This window comes from Thyridium curvatum (assembly GCF_004353045.1).
Source record: "Thyridium curvatum strain D216 chromosome Unknown NODE_40_length_362384_cov_81.811220, whole genome shotgun sequence".
NCBI classification, from domain to species: Eukaryota; Fungi; Ascomycota; class Sordariomycetes; order Thyridiales; family Thyridiaceae; genus Thyridium; species Thyridium curvatum.
The window spans coordinates 249,383-264,426 of NW_022156795.1; the positions used below are offsets into that span (position 1 = coordinate 249,383).

Below are 15,044 nucleotides of genomic sequence, written 5' to 3' on the forward strand. Positions count from 1 at the left end.
ACGACACGTCAATCTAGCCAGTGTACGAAGTACCAGTCGAGGAGAGGGCCTTAAATGGGCTGTTATATAATATGCCCTTTACGCGCGCTCTCCTTCTCTCCGTGCGGCTTGTGTGGCAACACCAATGCTTGCCTGCCGTACCGTACTCCGTACATCTATCTCCCTCGACAAATTACATGCAGGGATGGGTCACAGGCATCATCCAGCAGATCGGTTATGCAGGGCTTGAGACAAAACATTAAGTGTAGTATTGAATATGTATCTATCTCTCTCGGAGGCAGGATCATTACGTTGATGCTATCCTCATCATTATGAGGATCCTGTAGGACCTTTCGTCTCGAGAGACACCATGTGCGCACCAGCACACCGTATCTCAAGACAGAGAGAGTCTCGTGTTATTCTGGTTAGCTATCCAAGTCATAACGTCGTTTCCCTATCGTGACATCCCTATCGTGACACGCTTCCTCTCCCCTTCCCCCCGTGATCCATCCTCTCCTTACCAGATGTCTCGGAAGGAACCATATACTCACACGTACCACTCCTCAGTTCTCCGCAAAGCCCACGCCTTACTTGCGAGGAACGGGTCTGGGCAGCAGGCTCCGGCACCTCTTGACCGGGCCGCGGCGCTGACCGCCCAGATCGGCAGACGGTCCCGGGCCTTCCTCGCCCTCGTCACCGTCCTGCGTCGGGGAATGTTCGAAAAACTTGATCTCGGCAACTTTTGAGAAATCGATGTCTGATGGCCCCACGGCGCCTCGGGAACCCGACCGCGACGATGGCGACGGCGACGAGGAGGGCACCACTCCAGGGCCCCGGGGAGAGGAGGTAGGAGTCAGCTCGAGAAACTGTGTCTCAGAGCTGCTGCGTGGCGGCGCCTGTGCGGATCTGCACTTCGGCATCGGCATGGGGGATATCGCCGACTGAGTGTCGACGGAGGGGGGCGAGTCGTCGGTCTGCTGCGACTCGGAGAGGGAAGGCGGGGTCTCTGGGGACTGGGCGGTCTTGGTAGTCACCGTACCCGAAGATCGGATGGAGCTATTGGGCGCGTTTCCCTTCGCGGGGGGCGTCCTGAGCGCGTCAGGGACAAGCTTGCTCAGTGCGAGCGCCTGGTGCTGGCTGGTCGGAGCCTTCTTCTGCCCCAGGGCAAGCAGGGTCTCGTCGTTGGACTCGAAGACGGTGATGACCGAGCTGAAAGAAAGGGCTGGCTCGGCGGGGACAGGGACCTTCTCGATCACCTCGTAGACAACGGTCACTTTGCTCATCGAGAGCACCTCCCCGCGAGGAACAGGCACTTCGTCGTTGCGGGCGTAGACCGTGTATATCGGGCTCAGAGCAAGATTCGGGTCACCACCAGAGGCCGGGCGACGACGAAGAGCCGGGTGACCCGCCATGGCGGTGATGTCCCGGATCTGCTCCACGTCGACCGGGTCGGGAGGACCCATGTTGGCGCCCGAGTAGATATCGGGAAACTTTGTACGGTTCCCGCTGACAATGGTAGTGGTAAGCTCTGCCTCGTAGTCCGAGGTAGAGTAGTCCGACTCGGAGTAATCGTCCGGCTGGGGGACGGCGGCAGGGAGGGGGTGGTGGATGACGGTGCGGAGGGAGTAGGGAGAGCTGTCACTCAGGGCTTCGGGTATCGTGGACAGTCGCTCCGGGTGGAAGTCGTCGAGGCTCCGCGACGACAGCCGCTGCTGGATGGACGGGATACCGGGCTCGCCAAAGTGCTCAATGACAAAGTCTTCGTCCTCAACGCCCGGAGAGTTGCGTGCTTCCTCGAGACTGCTGGTGAAGATGTTGTCCCAGGCGTCATTATGGTCGAGGGACAGTTCCGGGAGGATTGTCATGATTCGACCCTCTCGCTTGGGGTTCTTGATGCTGACCCGTAGGGCACTATCGGCGGCGGTGTCCGCAACGTTTTTGGCTTTCCAGGCCTTGGTCGTCTGGTCTTGAAGTCGCTTCTTGCGGAGTTTGTTCTTGACATGCAAGCCGGCCTTGGCCTTGGCGATGGTGGCCTTGACCTTCGGTCGGAGACCAGCATGTTGCCGAGTCTTTGACTCAGCAGTGTCGGGGATGCTGGGCATCACTCGCGAGGATGGAATGTTGCTGGCCAGGTCCTTAACCTCGATCAGGTCCTTCTCGTCTCCAGCCTTCGTGATCTTGGTCAAGATCGGCTTGGCAGTATTCTTGAAGAAACCCTTGACCGAGTTTTTAACACCAGCCATTGTGGAATTGATGGATGAGGATAGAGAAAGGGGGGGTATCGGAACCGGTCGCGGAGGATAACGGTGTGGAAGAGTGCGGCAATCGTTGTAGAAAGCTCGTTGTCCCATGAGTGACGGTCAAGGAGATGACGCTTCTTGAAAAGTCGAGGTTGATAACAAGAAGAAGGATGTCAGAAGATATCGAGGTAAAGAGTGCACTTGAAGACTGGTGCTGAAAGTGATGGTGGATCAAGCAAGGGGGGACGTTGCAAAAGTTGGGAGATATGCGTCCTTAAAAAGAGAAGACTCTGCAAGTTGAGGCCGCTTGGCTGTTGTTTGTCACATATCGTGCAAAGTGAATCTGCTGAGGTAGAACCGTGGTGAATGGCGAAGTGCTTCGAAATTGGAGGCTGCAAGATCCCCCACCCGCATCTATTCAACACTCACCCTGGAGATGGGATAGGGTCGAAAGAGCACAACTTGCGCTGTTCACTTTAATATCCGTCACTTTAGTGAGTGTTGCTTTGTATCGAGAAGAAGGCGAAAAACTTCAGAACTGGCCTCGGCTACCAAAGTAGAGCTAGGATGAAGGCTGTCTGAGGGAGGAATACATTTACCAAATTTCCTTGATGATGGATCGTCCTTTATTGAACCCCAGTCAGCTTGGTTACCTAGGAAGCTTTCCAGTGTCGAATCACTCAGTCTCGAGTTATATCTAGGTGTTCTTGATCCTTGAGAGACAACTGCTTCTCTGAGCGCAAAGATAGCCTCTTGAGACGCAGAACCAGGGAATCTCAGGTTATCAGAAGGAATATGCTGCTAGTGCATAAATCTGCTCTGAGTGAAGCCAATGCAACCGGATGAAATCAAGAGTCTAGTTAACTTTGTGTTGGGTGGTAATCCTTGCTGGCAGCAAATCGTAACTTGATTCACTTCGGAAGCAACTGGATCCGTACTTTCAAATCTGGGGACTTTTTCGAGATCTGCAAATTTGAAAATGCGTTTCTGGTGAAGGCTGTTCAAGGCATTTCAAACAAGACTTTCTTTGATACCTTCTCTCAAGGGAATTAATTAGGAAGCTCTTAGTCAATTGACTAGAGTTACGAAGCCCTTCGACTCTGTGAACGGGATCAATGATTATGACCAGCTCTCTAGGAGAGTGAAGAGTCTTTGAGACTCAGCCACGAGTGAAAGGCTCTTTGACATGCTATACACATTGAAACAAAGCGTCCGGAGCTAGGGGGATGCTCAAAGAATTGAGATTCCAAGGTTCCCAAGTCATGAACAATAGAGGGTGTGGGGCAGCCAGCCTTGGGACCTAAACCTCGACCCACCAATCAAGAACCGGCAGAGGCTGCTTCAGGGGCCGTCGCGCGGCAATTTATGCCTGAAAATATAGTGTGGGGTACCAGATCTAGTCAATTTTGAGCGCTGTGTGAAATATTGTCACTTCCATGGTTTTGGTCACATCTCTCTGGGCGATCGAAATCTGGCCCCAAGATAATCCCAAGACCGGACATAAATTACGCAATACGCGTGGCAAAGGTGTATTATTGCCACCAACTCTCATTTAATCCGGAAAAGCACCACCACTGGTGACGGTGGTACGGATGGAGGAGGCACCTGATGGGCCGTATGGCGACATCGAGGCGAAAATTGCACGTGCCGAGCGAGTTCTCGAGCAGCGACGCTTGCTCGTCGAAGAACTCGAGAACCTGGGAGCAGAGTCCCGGAGAATCCTCGGCGACTTGGTACCGGGGTTGCGGACTTGGATCAGATCGCTGCAACCAAGCAGCAAAGGCCCGGGTTCCCGACTCGGCTGGCGGGATGCCTTGAACAAGGACCACGAGGACTGGCAAGCTGACCCGGACATGGCCCAGCTACTGGCCAAGGTCATCGACCAAGAGTCCCAGATTGTGTACGAGAGAGCAAAATGGGAGATAATGAAGCGGTGTCAAGCCCTGATCGCCGTCGGCACCAGCGCCGCTTTCCCAAGGTCACCGCCCGAGGTGCTCCCCATGGGAGATGATAAAGTGGTGAGGCTTAGAAAGCCGCCAAAGGGGAGATGGATCTCGGTTGAAGCGGTGGTGGACAGCGGTAATGAGTGGATCAAGATGATCTCTCTCACCGAGAAGACCCTGCTCTATCAGATGGCCGAAGCCGGTTGCTGGGATGACAGCGATGACGAAGATGAAGACGAAGAAGAAGCTAACGAGGGAGACACTCCCACGGGTGGCGAGACTCCGCCAAGACTGAGTGCTTCCGAGGAAGAGATCGCGCTGGTCAAAACGATCAAGGACCTGGTTTTCGCAGCTCGCCTCAACCACACACGGAGGCTGCGCATAATATTCACCAAGATCGAGCACGGCCGGACAAAGGAAGTCGACAAGCTCTTGGAGAGGATACGCTCGTCCTGTGACCACGAAAACATGCTCATTTTCGACTTTTCCAACGGTGATTTTCTGGCGCAGACGCCACCGCCTCTCGACACTGCCATCGAAAACCTGCTCAAACGGGACCCATTCGTCGATATCACAGAAACCGCAAATTTGGATCCTAGCGCGATGCTAGGGCTTATCTCAGACGTCAACCATGGGGAAGTTGAGAAACAAGGTCCGGAGCAGAAAATGATACTGAACCGGGCCCTTCAGTTTCTCGAAGACTCTGCCTCCCTACCACGGGACGAGGTCCTGGTCAAGAACATCTATCCTGCATTACAGGGGCGCAAATTAGTCTGCACACGTTCTGCAGCCCAGTATTTCCGAAGGGTCGTGAATCTTCTGTCGACCGACACGGAAATGGAGCGGACCTCACTGGTATTGCAGGCTGATATCGCTGAGGGCGAGCAACAAAAGCCAGCAGACCAGCTCCTGCGCGAGTTCCAGGCCCTCACAAACTACCCTGTTCCTAGCGATCTGCGGCTCCCGATCGAGATTGTCGACGACTTCACTGCAGCGGACGTGCAGCCCGCAATAGACAAGGGGATCCTGCCCAAGATGGCTCTCGCTGTGTCAAAGGAGATCTCGGACATGAACCGTTCTATCTACTTCCACGGCTGGGCGAAGGGCATCACTACGGTCTCCTCGCATCGCGGTGTTGTCAGACAGGTTGAGCTTCTCGTAGCCAAGAACTGGGAGAAGCCCGGCGACTACGGCCCGCACACGTGGCAGCGCTGGATGGCTGGGTTCTTGCTGTACCGAGATAAGCCCAAGGACTGGCTGGAGATTGTGGGAGGCACGGCTCCGCCGGAGCTGCGGCGGTGGCCGGATGGCAAGACGACATGGGGTCGTGGCATCAACATATTTGGCATCACGGATAGTCCGACATGGGAGGGCGTGGGAACGTGGGTAGAAGAGAAGGATTGAGTGACTTGTTCTAGTAATCTAGCATAGGATGGAAGGAACGCTAAGCTAGTCGATTAGAGAGTTGGAAAAGGCACCCCCAATTCGATCGAATTCCCGCAAGCTCTTACTCCTATACATTCCTGTGTCCCGAACCCCTTGTTGATGAGCGCTTATTTGTCCGAAATCGTCGTGACCTCACCGGTGTACTTGCCCCGAGTGCGGGTGATAGCCGAGAGGCAACACGGGAACAGCGGTGACCTCCGGCTGCAGTGCAGTGGACTCGGCCGTCTCGGCCGAGGCAGCAAAGGTTTCGCGAGGGCCGAGGGGGATTTTGCGGATTCCAGTCGCGATCTGGGTGTTTGGGATCCAAAGCGTGGTATGAGTGCCGATGCCGATCCATTGGGGCTTGTGCGTGGACTCAGGCTTGTGCGAGGACTTAGGTTCGGACTTGGGCTCCGGATTATGTCTGAAATTATCCGTGATCTTGTCGAGCAGAGGGATTCTGTGGCGGCCATCGAAGGAGCGCTCGCCGATGTTCATGAGGTTGAGATCTGAGAGAGGGTCGGATGGACCCTTCTCGAGGGGCCCGATGCTGGGTTCTCCCAAGGGGTCGTCGGCGTTGTCCGCTGTGACGTGGAAGACGGAGGTGCGGATGGCCTCTTCTTTGTCTTCATCGTCCTTTTTCTCGGGCCCGATTCCCCTGGTCGCGACGGGCTCGAGGGCGCCGGGGGTGGGGATGACGATGTTGTTGACGGCGTACTTGCTGACTCTGGTGAAGTGGCCGACGATCTTGTTGGCGACGGGGATGAAGTTGATCTGGGCCGTGACAACGGCAGCGCCGGTGAGGGCGGTGAGGAGAGTGTTGAACTTCATGGTTGGTGCACTGTGCACTGTATTTGACAAGATGCGGGAAGTTGAGAGGTGATGAAAGATGGGAGAAAGAGAGAAACGAAGGAGTGGGAAATTGCTTGCCAGAGAAGGATGTTTATATCTGCCTCCGGGAGCACATTCTGATCACGTATGGGGAAAAGGCCTTAGCTTCTCCTAAGAGTTTACATAGCAATGCTCGCATTCCCAGTCGTTGAGCGCTACTTCCATTACCATGTACGTGGCATGGAATAACCACGGTCGGTTATAGCTCAGTTTCCTACTACCGTTATACAGGAGTTCTGGATGCAGTGAGGGATTTCGACTGTTCATGGCGGCAGATTCAATGTTCTCAACCGTGAAAATGTTTTCTTGAAATCCCCGCAACCCACCATTCTTCTCGGAGCTTGGCTCATCGGCGGTATGGATGAACTTAGGGCTTTGCAAGCCTATGATAAACCATCGAATCATAATCGACAAGAAATGGTTGGCGTATAGTAAGATGGTATTTTGCATCTTACGTTCCCTGGGTTTCATGGTGCATTATGGAGGCTATGGATTGGTATTGTTGCTTTGAAGGAAATAGGATAAGTGCAGTTGGAAATATTTCAATACAAATGAAAAAAACAACCGCGACCAAGCCAGCCACACGCTGTACCCTGGCTCAAAATCCAGAACAACAATCGATGACTTTTCCTGCTGCCATCCAACGGCCGAGCCGAGAAAGGCCCTGATCCACAACGAACCAGACTATCAAATCCTGATTTAGTCATCGACAATGGTGCTATCGTCGGTGGAACTGTCCGTGTCACTGTAGTAGTCGTTCTTCTTGCGGAAGCACCACAGGCTCTTCACCCATCCGAACCCAAATGCCCTACGCCACTTGCCGCCGCGGCCGCCACGACGCTTGAACCAGCTCGTAGCCTTCTTCTCTTTGTGGCAGTGGCAACTGCAGCAGCCGCAGCACGCCTTCCTGGGGCCCATAACGGCGACCGGAGGCATCCCCCGCGGCGGCGGCCGGATCCCGGGGTGGAGGCCGGGCGGCATCCTGTGGGCCGGGAAGTTGCGGCTCTCGGACTCGATCATGAGCTCCACGGCGAACGAGTAGAGGCCGACGACGTCGAGGTCGTACGACTGCGGCTTGTACCCGTACTTGCCGGCGAGGTGGCAGAGCTGCTGGGCGATGGCGCGCACGAGCACGGCCTTGTCCTTGCCCTCGGGCCAGGTGGCCGAGGCCTCCGGGCGGGCCTTGGAGGCCATGCTCTTGAGCTGCGCGAGGGCCAGGCCCTCGTCCTCGGGCAGGAAGTCGCCGTGCGCGCGCTTCTCCATGGCGATCCGGGGCCCGTTGCGGCGCTGCAGGCGGCCAAGGCGGTACGTGATGGAGGCCCAGGTCTCGTCGAGCATGGGCGCCGGCGACTGGATGCTGAACGACTGCTCCAGCCGCCGCACGCGGATGTCGATGCTCTCGAGCGTCACCGAGGCATAGTCGGGCGGCAGGGCGAAGGACCGCCACCCCTCGAGGGAGGCTATCTGGAGCGCGCACCGAACGTCCGCCATGGCGACAGAGGGATGGGGTTTGTTGCCTTGAGTCTTGTCTTTTGGTAGATGGGCTGATTTCTCAAGGAGAACCTTGCAGCCAGGGAGGTGGATGAGAAGATGCTCAGTGGAGGACAGGGGTGAAGAGAGAGAAGAGACGGGGAGAGAAGAGGAGAAGAGGGGAGGAGGGCGTCGCCTTGGGTTTTGGTACGGCCTCCCTGCCAGCGTGCCCTCCATAGGCAGTATGCACACCACTCCTCGTATCTGGCGAACCAGCGACATGTTATCTAGCTTGTGTGCATATCGCGATGCATGTTGGTGCTATTTCATGCAGGCGTCCGCACCAAAGGCCTGGACACGACCGACCCTCTACGGGGCATCCTGGTCACGGCGGGATATCCATAAGATGCCACAAGGACATGGCATGACTAGCTGCACAGAAGTGCAGGAAGGCGTCCGACTAGACGTGCCACCAGCGATATTCTCCTTGGTGGATGTCGATGGGTGCTGGGAGGTACGGAGGTGTCATTGGACAAGGCCTGCATTTCCGTGGCCCCCATGCAAATGCTTCGAGCAGGTAGCCCCGTATGGGGTGTAAGCTTTGCATCGTTGGCTTGGGATGACCGAAGGCGGTGCTGACCGGGCTGCAAGACTGATTGGACGAAGGGCGCCTCTGGCTGCCTAGCTGCAGCTGCCCGCCTACACGGACTGTAATCGAATTGCCGAACCAGCTGTCCAGACGGAATCCATATTGACGTATCACGAAGGGATTACCCGTCCTGGTGCAGCTGCTGAATGGAGCTTCGGTGACGTCTGAGCAGCGGCAGTCTTGCTGTCTGTCGGTTTCATTATCACCCCCCGAAAACTTGTCCTGCCGTAGGAAATGCAGTATCCTGCAGAGACCGAGCTGAGTATGTGTCATAGCCCATAGTCTACTTTGTGCCATTTGTGCCAACGAGCCTGAGATAACGGACCTGGGCACCTCGGAAGGAAGTGGAGACAAGTCAGGTAATGATAGCAAAAGATGATCACATACTTCAACACATGTACCGAGAATTGCTTAGTACCGCGAAATGATTTGGTGGGATAGAGACTGCTCCTGAGTCTGAAGCTCTTTCTCACGGTGCATGTTCTTGCCAGCGACTGTCTGCACACCAATATAATGTGGTATGCAGTTTACATGTCATAGGACTGTCTGGGACCTCAGTCTGAGTCGAGAGTCAATTTGATCTGGTGATTCTCTATACCAGAGCAGGAAATGCGTCTGCGATATGGCATTGGCGATGCGAGACAAGATGTCTTGCTGGGATTTGGATTCTATTCTGAACGATCAATGCCAGCATCAGAAAGTTTGAGATATCTGGAATGAATCAACGGCGGCGGGCTCGGTCTGTGGATTAAAAGAGGAACCACTTTTTACTGTATGCTAACCAGATCCCTCCTTCGCTGCTTTAGCTATCAAAGCCTTTGGCGTCCTCTTTCCTATCCATCCATCCAGGAAGAGAAGAACAAAAACGCCTGTCACTCCACTCAACAATCCCAAGCACCATGTCGTTGTCTGCCACCCCGCTGCGTTCCGGATTAGACCGGCGAACAAGGGACCGATTAGGCAACCAGCTGCGTATGCAGCGTTGACAAGACTCCATCCAGTAGCAACAACCCCCCCTTTCACAGCTTGCGGATCTTCTTTCTCCTGATCCTCGACCGCCGTTCCAATCTCCGCGATGATAGCCGGCATAGATATCGCCATGGCCAGGCCGATAATGACGAGCAAGACACAAAGGAGGACCTTTTGGCCTATCGAGTCGTGAGTCACGAGACGCAAGAGAACATAGAACGGCGTGGCGAGCAGGCAACCTCCCGCGCCGAGGAGGCGGCGACCTTGCTGGTACTTGTCGGTGATCCGGCCGAAGACGGGCTGAAGCAGGGAAGGGATGAGAATAGTGATAAAGATGAGACCCTGGCCAGTCTGGTTCCAGCCAAAGATGTCCTCGACGACAAGGGGCAGGGTGCTGTCGAACGCTACGTTGAGTGCGGACTGGAGAAGGCCGCCGATGATGCCGACAGTGATCCTCGGATTGAGCAGGAGGCGGAAGACGGCAGGCAGCCGGCGGCTAGTTTTCGAATTCTGGGAGCTTGGAGCCTGGGTACCATCGTTGTCGACCCGCGGTACGGTGGGAGTCTCGCACGTATCGACCGACTCAGGCACAGGGCTCACAGCTTCGTCCTTGTTGTCGGCCGAGGGAACCGCCGCTTCTGGCTGGGTGTTCTGTCCGCTTTCGAGCCACTTGCGAGCGACCTTCTTTTCGACGAGGAGGAGCCGCAGCACGGCATCTATGGCGAGAAGACCGAACATCAAGCCAAAGACGGCAAAGTAGCCGCCGTATGCATAAATAACGCCACCCAGCAGAGGTCCAATGATGGGGCCGACACTCATGGGGATGCCAATGATGCCCACGGCCTGGCCGATCCCATTTTGTCCCACGGTGTCGCTGAGGAGAGCGAGACAGACAACCCAAAGCATGCCGGCCGACACGCCGTGCAGGATACGGCCGGCGATCCAAAGGCCGATGTTGGTTCCGACGGCCAGCAAGGCCGTCGACGCGGCTAGACATACCAGACACAGGAGATAGGGGAGACGCCGCGTCCCGAGCCGGTCAGTGAGCCAACCGGCAATGGCTATCAAGACGGGCAACGCCGCCGAATAAGTAATGGGGCGAGAGAAGAGTCAGAGACTGGTCATACTCACGGGACACAATGAGGGTAAAAGCGCCGTACACGGCCTGCAATACCGAGTTCCATTTCTGTACTGCCCATCAAGTGACAGATGTTAGTGCATGGATGCTTGCGCGTGTGCATGCGATGGCTTACAGTCTTCCCTCGGGACACCGGCTCGTTCGACCAGCGCCGTCGGTGTCACAGGCACAAGCTTTACCTATTAGCTTGGAGCTATTGCGATTTAACGCCTTGAGAGACATGGATTGCTCACCAAGCCATAGAAAAACACATGCTGAGAAGCCGGGAGTTCATTAGCATATGAGACGCGAAAATGGATATGCCGGAACCTGCGGTGAGGGGCTCATACTGTGAAGATGCCAAAGCAAGAGACAAAGATGATGAAGCGTGTCGACGAGCGGAGGCGGAGTAAAGGCGGCGGTCTGACGGAGGACGAGGACAAGCCCAAGATGTCAATCGAGGCCAAGTTGGGGACCATTTCAAGCAACGCGCTCCGCCTTTAAACCTCGTGGCCAAGCCCGCTGTGGAGGAAGAAGAGGAGGAGAGGGAAAAGAGCACGGTCAGCGTTTTTGGAGGCTCACGAATGAGTGGCCGCAGATCAATTGGCGAATCGACAAGGACTGCAGGCCTCTTCCGGCTTCATTCTCGGATTGCACCCTCCACGCCTCGGGTCGGTGGCAACATCACATCGGCCGGCGTCTGTACATGGGGAGCAGATGTCACCTCTGTTTATTCATGCATCCAGCGCTGCCTCTCGACCTCCAACATTCGTTCTTATTCTTCCACGTTTTCCATGAATGGTCTGGGATTTCTTTGTTCACCCCAAAACGGACAGCAGTGATCGAAAACGTCGGCTTTAGGCTGGGAACGCTGGCCAACTCCACTGAACTCCACTGAACTAACCCCGCCATGACAACGTTGAAGACAAGGGCCGATGCGTGGTGTCTCCGCCCTTGCCGCCTCTCCGCCCCTCTCCCTCTCGGCCTCAGTGAGTGACCAAGTGATCGGAACGAAGGCTTCGAACGGCCCCCAAATGCCTACGTAACTAAACGCGAGCGGTGGGAGAGAGAGAGCCAGGAGTACAGCCTGTCAGCCCTGGCTCTCACTGATCTGCCTGGCTCCAAGGCTCGGAAACTCCCTGGCAAGCCTGGGCTCCGGTGGCTTGATGCAGTAGAAATACAGCCATGGAGGGGGGCTCTCACCCTCGAAGCCCTTCTCGACTTTGCGATTTGCAGACCATCGCATTCATTGCATCCTGCTCATGTTGTCGGAGACGAGTCGCGCGTCATGGCTGCTGCCGCGCTGGCCTTCCCTAATTTCCCTGTAGGCCCAACGCTCGCAGATCTTGGGTTTGAAACTCTGGATTTGTTCCAGCAAGTGCAGGCGACAGACTATCCCGGTTCTGCGGAAGATGGATCCGCCGAGTCCTTCGCGGACGAGGCCGAGCGGTTCGAGCTCTGGGCTGTGAATCTCGGGCTCTTCGTTGGAGGTCACGGATCTCTCGACTACCGTGTTCGGGAGGCAGACAAACTGGCCCAGACAATTAGACGATTTATGAGAGAGCTCAACGAGTCGCTTGCAGAAGGTACACCCAGCCGGTTCCAATGCTCGAGGCGCATCGCCATACCGAGCCGCATGTTGACTCTGTTCTTTTACAGTAATCGAGATCCTCACGGGGAGCAATCATAAGGATGCGCTAGACGAGGACGAAGCCGAAGGGCCTGACGAAGACCAGGACGCGGACACCTTGGATCAAGCTGAGAATGGCGCAACTAAGGACGTACAAGATGCGGCAGACGATGAGGACGAGGACGAGGGTGACGCCGACGAGTCTGACCTCGATATCTTGGTGGATGATGTGCGCGACTCCATTGACCGTCTTTACAAAGTCTCCACCAAGATCCGGTCACCGTCTTCCAGACTTGGGTCGTCGAGAGCAGCCAAGCATCAACAGGTTGACGAGGACACCGGCGTTGATTTCCTGAAGGTCGTCGAGCAGGTTGACTGCGATCACATCCGAGCGCTGTTCTTTCAGTACCAGGTTTCGAGAGTTCTCCAAGAACACGAACCGAGCGAACCCAAAGACAGTGCTTTTGGAACAGAGGAAGATGACGGTGTATGGGAACCCATCCGGACCGTTCTGACTGAGAGCCGAACCTACAACTCCTTCCTGATCAAGCGGTTGGGTCATGCGAACACGCGCCGCCGACAGCAATTTGCTTACTGGAAGAAGCACCGCGACAAGCTTCTCCATCATGCGCGAGCCTCCATTTCCTCCCAGAGCGCCATGACGCCCCGCGACGAGACCCCTTCCCGCCCATCGGTTGGCAGGCACTTGTCCAGCGACATGACACCCCCCGTCATGAGTGAGCTGGCTCCTCCAGTTCTGGCAGCTCCATCGGTGACGACAGCCACCAACCTGAATGCTGCCAAGTTTGAGACCATGGACGCGCGCTCTGTCATCTCGGTTTCTGAATACGCAGTGTCGACGTGGCAGCCGGCAAGAGATGCTGTTGCCTTTCCCCCGGCGCCCAAGGACCAGTCAGGGGACAAGTTCTTCGAGTGTCCGTACTGCTTCACATTCTGCCCCAGGGGCACCTTGGCCGACAAGGCATGGAAGGCGCACATGATCCATGATCTCCGCCCTTACATATGCACGTATGAGGACTGCAAGAACCCGGACCAGCTGTATGACAATCGCCAGGACTGGGAGCAGCACGAGAACTCTTGTCACAGAAGGGTGTGGAGGTGTCCAGAACACAGCGACCTTGCTTACACCGAGCTGCATGCCTATCAAGACCACCTTCGAAATCAACACGGCGAGGTCGGTGACGACGCTTCGATAAGCCGGATCGTCCGAGCCAGCGAGTCGACCTTGAGCGCGACCGACCGCCCGTGTCCCATATGCTCGATCGTGCTTGAGACCCCCAGGGCCATGCAAAGCCATATCGCGCTCCATCTAGAACGCTTCTCGCTGTTTTCACTTCCGCGCTCTGTAGTCTGCGCGGATGACGAGATGTCAGATTCTGGATCTGATGTGGCCAACGGCACTCTCGAGGCTTCGAGAGATGAGGATTTTGAGGGTGATCTGGACAATCTTGGAAGTGAAACAGACGATGAAGCTGGAGAGAGGAAGAATGAGACGGCGGAGACCTCTCAGACCGAGCACGCGGAAGCAACAGCCCAACAACCAAGTGACGCCCCGAAGCTTCAGTTGACGGAGGGCGCGATTCACAAACTTAATACGCAAGCTGCTATTTCTGAGCCGGATAAAGAGGCAGCGCCTACAGCTAGTCTTGCTGTTACTGCGTCGACAGCCAAGGTCTTTGAGGAACACGATTCCCCGGTTTACATGATGGTGTTCTCCCCTGACGATAAACGGATCGTCTCCGTCTCGGATGACAGAGTTGTACGATTTTGGGACCTGGAAGACGGTAGGCCTCTCCCGTCTTTCGAAGGTCACAAAAAGGGCTTTAGATCTGTCGCATGGTCGCCAGACGGAAGGATCATTGCATCTGGCTCTTATGACAAAACGATCAAGCTCTGGGACGTAGACACAGGAGCATGCTTGCACACATTGACTGGACACAACGGAGCTGTGGCAGGCCTCGGGTTTACTTCCGACAGCAAGGTGTTGGCATCCGCATCCCACGATAAACTGGTGAAAGTATGGGACGTGACAACAGGAGCTGAGAAGTTCACCCTTCACGGTCACACAGTAGGTAATTTCTCACTCGGCATGTCACCAGACGACAAGTACATCGTCTCCGGCTCCAACGACAAGACGGCAAAGATCTGGAATCAGGCTACGGGCAAGCTTGTTAGGACCATCAAGGGCCACCGACGCGTTGTCTACGCCGTCGGATTCGGCAAGAACGGCATTCTTGCCACGGGGTCCAATGACTGGTCGATCAAGCTCTGGGACTTGGAGACTGGGGAACTGCTTCGTACGCTCAAAGGACACGAGCAAGGCGTGACCTCGCTGGCTTTCTCCCCAGACCGGTCGCTCATGGCTTCTGGCGCTTACGACGACAAGGTGAGGATCTGGGACACCAATACGTGGGAAACGGTATGCGTCCTGGAAGGTCACACCGGGCATGTCTACGGAGTAGCGTTCTCGCGAGATGGGAAACGCCTGGCTTCGGGCTCTCGCGACAGGACTGTGCGGCTCTGGGATCTGACCATCGAGACGAAAGGTTCTGCGGGGAAACCTTCTGCGGCGCAGTGGTCAGCCGGCGTGCCATTGATCGTCACCGAGGAGCCAGATAGATTAGGGGGCTAATGCGAGGTGTTTTCAACGAGCCATACATTGTTCAAGTTGCTCGCAAGGGTGTCTGCAGCAGCTTGATAAGCATAACAT

At 55.7% G+C, this 15,044-nt stretch overlaps 6 protein-coding genes across 6 annotated transcripts; 2 read left to right on the plus strand and 4 right to left on the minus strand.

Annotated features, from left to right (window-relative positions):
• Positions 1-566: 566 nt before the first annotated feature.
• Positions 567-2,222, minus strand: E0L32_006873 (uncharacterized protein; the record flags this gene model as incomplete). Its single annotated transcript, XM_031141553.1, has 1 exon — positions 567-2,222. One exon carries the CDS (start codon positions 2,220-2,222, stop codon positions 567-569), a length of 1,656 nt encoding a protein of 551 aa, XP_030994172.1.
• A 1,589-nt stretch (positions 2,223-3,811) lies between these two features.
• E0L32_006874 (uncharacterized protein) lies at positions 3,812-5,566 on the plus strand (the record flags this gene model as incomplete). Its single annotated transcript, XM_031141554.1, has 1 exon — positions 3,812-5,566. The coding sequence occupies one exon, from the start codon at positions 3,812-3,814 to the stop codon at positions 5,564-5,566; it is 1,755 nt and encodes a 584-aa protein (XP_030994173.1).
• A 174-nt stretch (positions 5,567-5,740) lies between these two features.
• E0L32_006875 (uncharacterized protein) lies at positions 5,741-6,418 on the minus strand (the record flags this gene model as incomplete). Its single annotated transcript, XM_031141555.1, has 1 exon — positions 5,741-6,418. The coding sequence occupies one exon, from the start codon at positions 6,416-6,418 to the stop codon at positions 5,741-5,743; it is 678 nt and encodes a 225-aa protein (XP_030994174.1).
• A 759-nt stretch (positions 6,419-7,177) lies between these two features.
• Positions 7,178-7,969, minus strand: E0L32_006876 (uncharacterized protein; the record flags this gene model as incomplete). Its single annotated transcript, XM_031141557.1, has 1 exon — positions 7,178-7,969. One exon carries the CDS (start codon positions 7,967-7,969, stop codon positions 7,178-7,180), a length of 792 nt encoding a protein of 263 aa, XP_030994175.1.
• A 1,405-nt stretch (positions 7,970-9,374) lies between these two features.
• Positions 9,375-10,472, minus strand: E0L32_006877 (uncharacterized protein; the record flags this gene model as incomplete). Its single annotated transcript, XM_031141558.1, has 1 exon — positions 9,375-10,472. One exon carries the CDS (start codon positions 10,470-10,472, stop codon positions 9,375-9,377), a length of 1,098 nt encoding a protein of 365 aa, XP_030994176.1.
• Positions 10,473-11,593: 1,121 nt separating this feature from the next.
• On the plus strand, positions 11,594-14,966 carry E0L32_006878 (uncharacterized protein; the record flags this gene model as incomplete). Its single annotated transcript, XM_031141559.1, has 3 exons — positions 11,594-11,672; positions 11,778-12,269; positions 12,343-14,966. 3 exons carry the CDS (start codon positions 11,594-11,596, stop codon positions 14,964-14,966), a joined length of 3,195 nt encoding a protein of 1,064 aa, XP_030994177.1.
• Between the last annotated feature and the right edge of the window lie 78 nt (positions 14,967-15,044).